Below are 12,874 nucleotides of genomic sequence, written 5' to 3'. Positions count from 1 at the left end.
GATGACTGAACAGGATGCTAGCAGAAAGAAGGGACATAAAAGAATCAGAGTGTAGAGCATTGAAATAATGAATAAACAAATTTAGAACCAATAAATTCAAAAGAGTAGTATGCTGAAAAGCAATAGGATCATTAAGAATATAAATAAGAAAGAACAACAAAATAATTAAGTTCTAAAGTAAAAAATTATCCACTATTAAAACAATAAAGATTATAATTGAATTATACAAACATGATATATCATCAAATTAGGTGATCTACATGAGTGGACATATTCCTATGCAAGGCTGTTAACATAACTGACTCAAGAGGAAAATAGAAAATCTTAAAGTTATGGGATTAAATTAGACTGATCAATAACAAAGTCTTTCATTAAGGAAGTCTGATATAACATGGATTAACAGGTGAATTAAGTGAAACACTTAAGAATGAATGCCAGTTCCTGTATAATTATTTGTGCCACCTCCACAGGAAGGAATACTTCTCAAGCCATTCTATGAATCTGTCATTACTAGGTAAGCAAAGCTAGAAAACAACACCAGAAGAGAGGACACGATGCCACACAGCAAGTGAAGAAATTTCATATACTGAATTTCTAGCATGAATATAAAATAATACAAATGATGTCAAAAATAGTTAGGAAGGGCCTCAAGTTATTAAACAAAAAAGAATGCCCTTAGCAATTAAATTACTCTGGAGATTACATTTTAAGCAGTAAAAGTCAGTTATTCAAATAAAATCTGGTGTATGTGTTTGCTTGGAAGAGCAAACCATAAGAGTCCAAAGGTGTAGCATGAATCTTACAAAGTCTTATTGATAAAGACAAACCTCTAGCCAGGTATTGAGGTGAATACTGAATGATCAGAGAAACAGAACAAATCATCCAACCTCACCTTGCCAATTCCTTACTTCACCTTGTTTCCTCAGACTGAAAGCCTCTGAATCCTCATCCGAATGGATCTCAACTGAACAGCTGCTAAAAGCTAAAAGCTTAAAAAGGCTCTAGATACTAGTCCTCATGCCTTATATACCTTTTTACTTCCTGCCATCACTTCTTGGGATTAAAGGCGTGTGTCACCATGCCTGCTATTTCCAGTGTGGATTTGAACTCACACAGATCCATATGGATCTCTGCCTCTGGAATGCTAGGATTAAATGTGTGTCTTACCCCTGCATAAAACTATATTGAATATACTGGATGTTCTGTTCTCTGACCTCCAAATAAGTTTATTGGGGTGCACAATATTTCAACCACACAAAGTTGAAGAGATGACTGCTGTTCAATGCAGTAACTACTCCAGACACAGCTATACAGGGACTCTGAAAGGAGTGTTATCATATAGAACACAAGCAAGCAAGGCATGGGTTTATTTAACAACTGGTCTTGTTTCATGTCACACCTGCGTTAACAAACCACTTTTTTCTAATTTCTTTATGTTTCTTCTAGGACTTGGAAGATTTTATCATTAAGTTTGGAGAATCGGGTTTTGTCCTTGTGGCACTGGGCTCCATAGCAACAATGTATCAGACCAAGGAACTTATTAAGGAGATGAACAGTGCCTTTGCTCACCTCCCTCAAGGAGTGCTGTGGGCATGTAAGGATGCTCATTGGCCCAAAGATGTCAGTATGGCTCCAAATGTCAAAATCATGAATTGGCTTCCCCAGACTGACCTCCTGGGTAAACATCTCCTTTAGACCTGTTACTTTATTTCTTTTAATGTGCTTTGGGACTTAACAGATAACTGATGTCAGAGTGCTTTGACTTGCAGAAGAAAAGGCTGCTGATGGGTGAAGATATATGTCCAGCAGGCAGGTAGAAGCAGCTAAGGTTCTTGGGAGAATCAGTCTGTGCTCTAGACTGGCCATAGCAACAACTTCCTCATCCTTTTCAACACAGACAGATTTCAGTTCCCTAAATAGATATGTAGCCTTGACTTAAGAGTATTTACCATTGATCACTCCAACACAGTCTTGACCAATATGTGAGCTATAACTACTCCTTTGGCAGTTGCCACCATTTGTTGCTGCTATTCTCACAGTGATGTGAGAAATCCTTGGTATTTATAAACACACACACACACACACACACACACGTAAGCATGCAGACACATCTTGGTTGTCAGCTGAGCTGAAAACTCAGACACTTACAACATGGATATTGTGGGATTGAGGACATAAGGAGATATTTGAGTACCACCACACATAAGCTCACAGTAATATATGGAGACAATGATTTCTTGAGCAACAGAGAATTCCCTAAAGCCACCTCCCCTCAAATTATTTGTTTCTGTGTGACTTTATGGATACACTTTTCTACACTCAGTGGCTGAATCAGAGATTTGTACTTAAAACTGTGACTCAAAAGAAGCTGGGAAATTTTTCACTTAGATCTCTGTTCAGTAAAATCACAGGCTACACAATAGGAAAAAGACTTGCTTTCCAGGGAAAATGGGTAGATTTTGAGTGAGGTATAGTTTGGGATGATTTCTGTATGATCATAAGAAATGTTTAGTAGCCTTTTTTTCAATATGGAGCAAGAGACACGACCCGTAAATACAGAAGTTTCTGGTCTGTCATCCCCTTCTGTAAACTTCCCCAAACAGAGCAGATAACACCCATAATATAGACTTCATGTGAGATCAGACGTAAAAAGCAAGAGAAGGCCAAGGTTAGACAAATGAAGAAGAAGGCATCAGTGGAGAAGATGAGGATGAATAGAAGGACAAAGAAACTTGCCTCACTTGTCACTGTCCTTGTAGCTGTCCCTGGCTCTAGATCTTAGATAGATTTTGACTGAAGTAAGGCATCTCTCTGCAGAGAGAAGGCTTGGTATTACATCCTGGAACATTGCAAATCTCTAAAGCAACATCAGTAAATTCATTCTCCCTAGCACATTGGTATTTCTTGGGTCTGCTGCTTTACCTGGTATCTGAACTTTGATAGTGACATACTGGATGATCTTTCTCTTTTGCAACAGCTCATCCTAGTATTCGTCTCTTTGTCACCCACGGGGGAATGAATAGCATAATGGAGGCCATCCAGCATGGAGTACCCATGGTGGGGATTCCCTTTTTAGCAGACCAACCTGAAAACATGGTCCTAGTAGAAGCAAAGAAAATTGGTGTTTCTGTTCATCTAGAGACACTCAAGGCAGAGACATTTGCACTTACACTGAAAAAAGTCATAGAAGACAAGAGGTATGCAGCTCTCTGGGATTGGGGTACCTTAGACTGAATACATGTTTTGTATAGTCTGTTTATCAATGAAACAGAATTTTGTGGGATGTGTTATAATACATGCGTGATCCCTGAAAGTCCTGATGCTCTTTTGTTATTAATTCTAATTTTAGATGTGGTACTGAGACTATGCCTCTACCTAATGTGGTGGGATGATTTCTTATACACACATTATCTTCATTTTTTTTCACTTTTTAAAATTTATTTTTCTATTATCAGCTTGATACAGTATAAATTCTTACCCTAATTGTGAAATGTTTCATTGCGGCTTGCCCAGTAATTGAGTAAAACCAAAACTTATTATAAGCCACAGTCATCCTAGGGTCCCCCCTGCTATATAGACTCCCGGGTTCTGTGGGTTGCAATCTGATTGTTCTTTGCTTTATATCTAAAATCCACTTATGAGTGAGTACATACCATGTTTGTCCTTCTGGGTTTGGGTTACCTCACTCAGGATAATTTTTTCTAGTTCCATCCATTTGTCTGCAAATTTCATGCTGTCATTGCTTTTCTTGCTGAGTAGTACTCCGTTGTGTATATGTACCACATTTTCTTAATCCATTCTTCAGTTGACAGGCATCAAGGTTGTTTCCAGGTTCTGACTATTACAAATAGTGCTGCTATGAACATAGCTGAGCATGTATCTTTGTGGTATGATTGAGCATTCCTTGGATATATGCCCAAGAGTGGTATAGCTGGGTCTTGAGGTAGATCGATCCCCAATTTTCTGAGAAACTGCCATACTGATTTCCACAGTGGTTGTACAAGTTTGCATTCCCACCAACAGTGGAGGAGTGTTCCCTTTGCTCCGCATCCTCTCCAACATTGACTATTATTAGTGTTTTTGATCATAGCCATTCTGACAGGTGTAATGTGGTATCTCAGAGTCGTTTTGATTTGCATTTCTCTGATGATTAAGGATGTTGAGCATTTCTTTAAACACCTTTCAGCCATGATCTCTTATATTTTGGATAGCTATAATAGAATTTCAATAGAGGCAGGAGAGATCATTTGCATGTTCTTTAGGTGGCTAATCTCCCTGACTCATCATATACCTATATAATTCGAATGGAATTAGAAGAGGACTGTCTTAATTACCATTGTATTGCTGTGAAAAGGTACCCTGACTAAGGCTACATGTAAGATAAAGCATTTATTTGGGTCTTGCTTACAGTTTCAGAGGTTAGTCCATGATCATCATGGATGTGACTGTGGCCACAGGCATCTGCTTATCCAGATGCATAAGAACTCACGTAAAGCAGTCATACACCATTATCATTAACATTCATGTGATAAAATACATACACAAATCTAACAAATGGCTAATACATAGTAAAGGCTAAGCATACTACTATGTAATATTATAAATAAATAACTTGGAGACTTTAGAGTACTATGTCATCTATTCATTTTTGAAAACATTCATTAAGATTTTAAATGCAAATTCATTCCTTAGAGTAAAACAAACTCTTCTATGTTATAACAAGTATTGGGTTATAAGTATTCAAATCTATTCACTAATTTACAAATAACCCAAAGAATTCTGTAATGTTCAATAGAAGTATGTAATAAAAACATTGCATATGTTCTATTGTGATGTCTTTAGCAATTGTTTACTGAAATAAAATGCAAACATCAATCTTTCAAAATAGGAGCAATAGGTGAGAACTTACACCTTGATCTGCAGGCAGGAGGCAGAAAGATCAAGACTATGCCTGGTGTAGGCTTTTTGAAACAACCCAGTGAGAAACCTCCTCCAATAAAGTCACAGTTCTTAATCCTTCCGTAACAGAGCACCAACTGATAAGCAAACATTCAAATATATGTGAGCAGGGGAGCCGTTCTCACTAAACTACGACAAGGACAATTGCATGTCCTTATTGGGTGACCTTCACTCTTCAGGGTCTTTGTGTTGAACTCACAGAACCATCTCTCCAACGTCATCCTCTTAGGAGAACATGTTTTTGGCTATTATTTCTTTCTGTGCTTGAGCTCACTCATCATACACTACTTTCTCTTTAACACTTTGAAATATTTGCAATATCTCTACCACGTGTGTCATATTTATCAATGGCCTGTGGAGAGCCTGCTCCAAGACCACCTCCATGGTAATGCAAGAAAATACACAAAGGCAGTAAAGACTAGGCCTTTTTGATCTGAGGGTATTTAGAAATCAGTTCTTATCTCTCCAGTAAAATAAGAAAACACACATACTTTCTGATGTTAACTGTCTCTTTTACTTCATCTTAACAATGGCCTCTGACTCTTTCTGTCTCTGCATTGCTACATATCTCCACACTGCTACCTTCTATATGGACAGCTACATGTCTATCTTTACATGCATATGGCCATACATCTCTATGCACAGTTATATCTGTTTTCACATGTCTACATATCTCCACACTGCTACCTTCTATTTGGACAGCTACATGTCTGTCTTTACATGCATATGGCCATACATCTCTATACACAGTTATATCTGTTTTCACATGTCTACATATCTCCACACTGCTACCTTCTATATGGACAGCTACCTGTCTGTCTTCACATGCATATGGCCATATATCTCTATACACAGTTATATCTGTTTTCACATGTCTACATATCATTCTTTTACAAACATTTCTCTTCTATATCTCTTTTCTATACAGTTTCATTTTCCTCTTCTCTACATAGCTACAAATCTCTTTGGCACAGTTACATCTGCACATTTCTTCTCTCTACTCTGTTACATTTTTTCACATATTATTACATCATTTTTTCACTCTTTACTCATTCATTCTTTCATTCATTAATTTTCTCATCTTAGTCTCACACTACTTCTTCTTATCTGCCCAACTTTGGACAATTATATGTTACATTTTTCTCTCTGCCCATTCAGCTACATTCCTCAGTTAGCACATGAATTTACAGACACTCACACACTCACTCTTACCCTCTGCCCAGCTCTTACACTGTTCATTAATATCATTTGCCCTCATTCATTCTCTTACATTACCTAATGCTTCTTATTCCTCATTTCTCACCCAGCATACACACACACTTCACTCACATTCTGCACAACTTCCTCCTCTACATTGCCACTTTCTTCATCTCTCACTCAGCACACACCAGCACCCACACCCACACACCCCCTGCACACACACAAACAATTCACTCACATTCTGTGTCAGTTCTCACATAAATCTATACATCTGTCTCTCTCCATACTCCCACTGCTCTCTTACAGCCAGCCAAACTCTTATAAGTTACATTTTCAGGACCCTACCCGTTCTCACAACACAAGGTAATTCACATAGATTCGTTTAGGCTAGCAATGTCACATTGATTGGTGCATGTAGCTCTAAGTTGGTGAGTTATCCCAGACAATAAGTAAACACTTGGCTGAACCTTGAGCCTATACTGAGGCTGGGACTGTGTGCAGAGGGCCAATAACTGAGAAATTTATGTCTAAAGTTGCTCAATCTCTGACCTCGAATAAGCAAAACAACACCTGGAAAAACAGCTTCAGGTATTTGTCTCTAGGGGCAAGCAGCCAGCTTTGAATCTGTTCTGAAGTCTAAAGTTAGCTGTCTGTATAAAAGGCTATCTTTGTGATTGATAATCCTATGTAAGTTTGAGTAATGTAAAATATCCTAGTATAGTTTCTATACATCAAAATAATACAGCTTAAGTAGAAATCAACTTCCTGACCATCCACCACTATATGTGTGCCAATAGATGGAATATATTCTAGAGATAAACACACAAGCAGTGGGAAAGCATCAATAGCTGTTCTTAGGAAAGAAATACAGTAGCACATGAGAAAAATGACAGGCAGGAGCAACTGGTCAGTAATAGTAACTCCAGGGCTTTGTCAAGTGGGGCTTCCTACAGGGAGTTATACATCTGTTGGGTTGACTTGTCAAACACTTGTAGACACATTTCTAAATTGTCTCATTAAATAAAAAACTCGGAGCCAAATACAGGCGTGAAAGCCTTAGAGAGATCAGGGAAATAAGGAAAGCCGCAGCAAACCTTACCTCACCTACTCTGCAGCTTCCAAATGCGAGTTGCTTCCTGTCTACCCATGTTTGTATGCCTTGCTGTTATGCCACATGATTTTCTCTTTCCGTTCAGCTACACCACTTCCTCTGCCTACACAGCTCTGTCACTTCCTGTCTGTACAGACTTCCAGATCTCCATGTTAAATTAGTTTTGGAATTTAAGGTGTGTGCTACCACACCTGGCCCTGTTTCCAGTGTGGCCTGAACACACAGAGATCCTGCCTGCCAAGTGATAGGATTAAGGGCAAGTGCTATTGTTGCCTGATTTCTTTGTTTACTTATAGTGGCTGACCTTTTCCTCTGATCTCCAGGCAAGCTTTATTTATTAAAGCACACATAAAATATCACCACATTTTAGCACAAATGAAATATCACCACAAACACTAGTTGTCACCTGCTATATACACCCACAGCCCTTGGCAATGTGTGTCTATTGCACACTAGCACATAGAAAGCATGCACCATGAGGATCAGTGGGTATCATTTTGCACTATGTTCCTAGGGCCCAGGACAGGCCTGATATAAAGGAAGTTTTCACAAACACAAAAACAGGTGATCCACATTTCCCTAGCCCATCTAGGACAATGATTTCACAACCAAACAGGACTGAATACTCAGGTTTCAATGTCCTAATCACTTAATCAGACAGACATCCTGTCACCTGTGTTCAAATATACTTAATGTGAGCACACCTTTAGTACCATAGGTCAATACTTACAAACATAGCCATTTTTAAAAATTTCCCTTCCAGGGTTAATTTTGATCCTTCTGTATAAGGTTTTCCTTTTTATATTTTTATTGAACTTTTAGCTGTCAAGTATATGCCAGCAATTTTGTTTGAAGCTGATCTGTGGGTCTATATTAGAAAATGATGTGGCTATTACAAAGCAGAACGCTAGAGAGGTCCCCAGGAACCCACAAAGATGACTTCACTATAGAATACTGGCAATGGTCGAGAGGGTGCCTGAGCGGTCGAGAGGGTGCCTGAGCTGATCTACTCTGGTGATCAGATGGCCAAACAGCCTAACTATTATGATAGAATCCTCATCCAGTGAGTGATGGAAGTAGATGCAGAGATCCACAGCCAAGTTCCAGGCAGAGCTCCAGGAGTCCAATCGAGGAGAGAGAGAAGGGGTTATATGAGCAAGAGATATGTATACCATGATTGGAAAAACTACAGAGACAACTAGCCAAACTAGTGAAAACACATGGACTATGAACCCAAAGCTGAGGAGTCCCCATGGTACTGGACTAGGCCCTCTGGATAAGTGAGACAGTTGTTTAGTTTGAACTGTTTAGTGGGCCCCCAAGCAGTGAGACCAGAACCTGTTCTTAGTGCATGATATGGTTTTTTGGAACCTAGTGCCTATGCTGAGACACTTTGCTCAGACTTTGTGCAGGGAGGAGGGGCTTGGACCCGCCTTAACTGAATGTACCAGGCTCTGCTGACTCCCTAGGAGAGACCTTGCCTTGGAGGAGTTAGGAATGGATGGTGTGTTGGGTGGGTGGGTGGGTGGGTGGGTGGGGGAGACTGAGGGGTGGGAGGAGGTAGGATAGGGAAATTGTGGTTGATACGTAAAATAAATAGAAAATCTCTATATAAAAAAAAGAAAAGAAAAAGATGTGTGTGTTGTGTGTGTGTGTGTGTGTGTGTGTGTGTGTGTGTGTGTGTGTTTGTGTGTTTTGTATGCCTGTTATAAGGTCTCAAGTACTATCATAGCACATTGGTAACACATTCTCTCTGTGTCTGCCCATAGGTTCAAGTCTGCAGCCATGGCTGCCAGGGCCATCAGGCGCTCTCACCCCATGACACCTTCCCAGCGTCTGGTGGGCTGGATTGACCACATCCTACAAACAGGGGGAGGAGCACATCTCAAGCCCCAAGGCTTTCAACAGCCATGGCATGTGCAGAACCTGCTGGATGTCCTATTGTTCCTGTTGGGGCTCACTCTGGGCACCTTGTGGTTGTTGAAGAAAATGCTGGGCTTGTTGCTCAGGTCCCAGGGTGTGGTCAGGAAGGAAAAGAAGTCCTAATGTTAGGGTTGACCTGGGGGAGGATGTTGGAAATCTGGCTCTTTAGAGGCCTCCCCCTTCCCTAACACAAGGAACTCCCAGGGTTCTCCTCTTTCCCTCTTCCTGCTGCTGGAAGTTGTCCTCACTATTTTCTGCCTCTTTCCTAACACTCATACAGTACGTTGACTGACTGGTGACTCCACTACCTGGATCGCCTGGCTCTAGTACAATCCTTCCTTTCCCAGCCATTTCTTCTCTTCACTCCTTTCTGCCATTGACAGTATTATGACAGTTTCATCCTCTCTGTGGCTTCTATCATCTCACTTTAATTTCTCATATCATTTGAGATAAAAATTAGACAAATTCTATTACTCTCTATTTTTCTTATCTTATAATCTCTCTTTAGAGTTCAGAATGCCTGTCCTGCTCCATTCTACACTTTCTGTTAGGCAGGAACAGTCACTCCTAGGATGTAATATGAACCAATTTGCCTGACAATGACAACATGAATGAAGTAACCTTATTTTTCTTGGTAGATATCAAAATTGTAGTTCATATACAGTTGGAGGGTTTGGAGAATCATTTTTGATATGACTGATATGATAGATTTATTTCCCTATGTCTGAGAAATTATAATAAGTAAGGAAAAGGAACTACGTTCTATCCACCTATTGGAGTAATAGCTAAAACAGAAATAACAGAATAGCAGTAAAACAGAATAAACTAGAGATTTATAAATTGATTCAACATCAACTTCAGTGATATTAAGTAAGAAGATAGAAAGAGAAGTGATAAATGTAGAATGTCCTATTTGATAGAAGTTCAGGGACAACAAGCAATGTGTGGCTATTCATAAAATATTATTTTTGAAACCAAGTGTACATGGGAAAATCCTATGATGGTATATCTGCAGTGTGTGGATGAGGATCACATATCACAGCTCATATTACACACAGCCTCTTGATTTGCAAGTTTGTTACTACTGTATATATAAAACATGTTAAAATAGAAAAATAGTTAAACCCTTAAAATAAAATATATACAGAAATGAATGCACTTCTTTCACCAGCATTTTTATAACTATACAAGTATGAAAAAAAAGCTATTACAATGACAGTTGAGAAAGTTTAATTTGCACATTAAATTCTCAGATTAAAGACAAAGATAATTGCAAATGACCTTGCAATTTATTGTTTGTATTTTATAGTTGTGTGGATTATTATATGAGAATGCATTATCTTTGCATAGGTTTAGAGAATAAGCAAATATTTGATGACATTTAAAGTTTCCAAAGCTACTAAAAGGAGATTGGAGAAATTATTTTGGCCACTCCATGTAGTTAAAAGGATATTTATTTAATGGCGTAACTCACAAATTAAGTGAAAGGTAGGTCACAAGGTCTGGGGAAGGTGTATTGCAATCCAGCGGTGTTCTCCGGAGCTCTGCACAATCCACCTTCACCGTTTCGCGTCCCGGCACAGAGAGCGCACAGAGAGAGCACTGGCCCATCCAGCTCTTGGGTCTCCAGGCGCCTCCCCTCTCCCAGCCTCGTAGGCGTAACAGTTGCCAGAGTCTCAATGGTGGTTGGAACTTCCAGATCCAAGCTGGAATGGCTACCCACTACAAAAGGAGAATTTTATTTTTTTATTTTTATTTTTATTTATTTATTTATTTTTGGTTTTTCGAGACAGGGTTTCTCTGTGTAGCTTTGCGCCTTTCCTGGGACTCACTTGTAGCCCAGGCTGGCCTCAGACTCACAGAGATCCGCCTGGCTCTGCCTCCCGAGTGCTGGGATTAAAGGCATATGTCACCACTGCCCGGTGTAAAAGGAGAATTTTAAATGGGGATTTGGAAAGAGTAGTGACATTACCATGTGGGCTTATATTTCACCTTAAGGGATGACCCCAAATTCATCATTTTATGTGCTAAAGATAGGAGGAGCTCAACACAGAGGTACAGATATGAGACTTTTATAGTCTTAATCAACCTGTTATTCCCTAAATCTGACCAATACAAAGATAAGAAAGAAAAGCAGCAGTCTTTCACTAGGAAGGAGTAGACCTCAGTAATATATTCTAGTCTCTAAATACCATTTCCCATGAAAAGGAATCCAGGTTCCTTGAAAATGTGTGGTTTGAAGAACCCATTTCCTGCGTACCAGGCCTGCTCCCTGTGTCTGCCTGATGTCATTCCACATAAGCCACACCCGACCTCCAGACCCCACCATTCTCTTGCCCAATCTGCTCTGCTCACATATAACACTGAATTGACAAAAAAAAAAAAAAGTCCCTGTGCTGGGATCCCATGACCAATTCCCAGGATATAAAAGATCAAGGCAGCATCTTACCCCTAAACCTATCAGGCCTATAGAAATATTTGCTGACAAGAAATCCCTGTATGAATCCCAGGATGCATAATCTAAAAGAAAATTATAAACTTCATCTAAATTCAAGGAGCTTAAAAGAAAATCAAAGAAACAAATAAAACTAAATTAACAAAGAAGAACTTGAGAAGAATAAACACCTGAGTGATGCCCATTAACAGCCTGGCATGGATGGAGGAGGGACTAGAGGGGACCTACTCCTCAATTGTGAGCTGTTTTCTGATGATACATCTTGGGAGAGGGGAGTGATTGTATTTAGTCATGAATCCACTGGTACTCCATCAGTGTTTTTTTAATTAATTAATTAATATTTTTTATTCATTTTACATATCAACCACAGCTCCCTCTCCCTCACCTGCTCCTGCTACCCCCCACCTCTCCCAACCCATGCCCATGGGCTTCTCAGAAAGGGTAAGGCCTCCCATGGGGAGTTAACAAGGCCTATAACATTTGGTTGAGGGAAGACAAGCCCCTCTCCCCACATCAAGGCTGAACAAGGCATCCCAGCATATGGAATGGATGCCAAAAAGCCAGCTCACACACCAGGGATAGATTCTGGTCCCACTGCCAGGGGTCCTACAAACAGACCAGGCTACAAAAATGTCACCCACATACAGAGGTCATAGTGTAGTCCAACGCAGTCTCCCCAGCTGTTGGTCTATAGTCTATGAGCTCCCACAAGTTCAGGTCATCCGTCTCTCTGGGTTTCCCCGTTATTATCTTGACCCCCACCCATTGCTCCTATAATCCCTCTTTCTCACTTTTACTGGACTCTTAGAGTTTGGCCTAGGGCTTGCATGTGGGTCTCTGCATCTGCTTCCATCAGTTACTGGGTGAAGGTTTTATGGTGACAGTTAAGGTAGTCACCTACCTCATTGTAGGAGAAGGACAGTTCCAGCATTATCTTCCCTATTGCCAGGGGTCTTAGCTGGGGTCATCCTTGTGGATTCCTAGGTATTTCCCTAGCATCAGGTTTCTCCCTAGTCTTGTAATGGCTCCTTTTCCTTGCTCTCTCCTCCTCCAACATGACCATCACACTCCCCAATGTTCTCATCCCCCATGCCCTCCCCTTTATCACACCCCAACTCCCAGTTTACCCAGAAGGACTCATCTATTTCCCCTTCCCAAGGTGATCCATGTATCCTTTTTAGGGTCCTCCTAAGTTATGAAGTTTCTCTGGAGCTGTATATTGTGAT

General features: G+C 40.1%; 1 protein-coding gene across 3 annotated transcripts in view; it reads left to right on the top strand.

Annotated features, from left to right (window-relative positions):
* Positions 1–10,347, top strand: part of LOC143268656 (UDP-glucuronosyltransferase 3A2-like) — a 43,143-nt gene extending 32,796 nt beyond the window's left edge. For all 3 annotated transcript variants that reach the window (XM_076551793.1, XM_076551795.1, XM_076551794.1), the window contains 3 exons: positions 1,447–1,678; positions 2,978–3,197; positions 9,040–10,347. In XM_076551793.1, the coding sequence (XP_076407908.1) occupies positions 1,447–1,678; positions 2,978–3,197; positions 9,040–9,316 (729 nt within the window). In that variant the 3' untranslated portion in view covers positions 9,317–10,347. The remainder of the gene's footprint in view (positions 1–1,446; positions 1,679–2,977; positions 3,198–9,039) is intronic.
* The last annotated feature ends 2,527 nt before the right edge of the window (positions 10,348–12,874 follow it).

This window comes from Peromyscus maniculatus, chromosome 15 (genome assembly GCF_049852395.1).
Source record: "Peromyscus maniculatus bairdii isolate BWxNUB_F1_BW_parent chromosome 15, HU_Pman_BW_mat_3.1, whole genome shotgun sequence".
NCBI classification, from domain to species: Eukaryota; Metazoa; Chordata; class Mammalia; order Rodentia; family Cricetidae; genus Peromyscus; species Peromyscus maniculatus.
The sequence above is the reverse complement of the archived record's forward strand: the minus strand, read 5'-3'. Positions and strand labels throughout refer to the sequence as shown.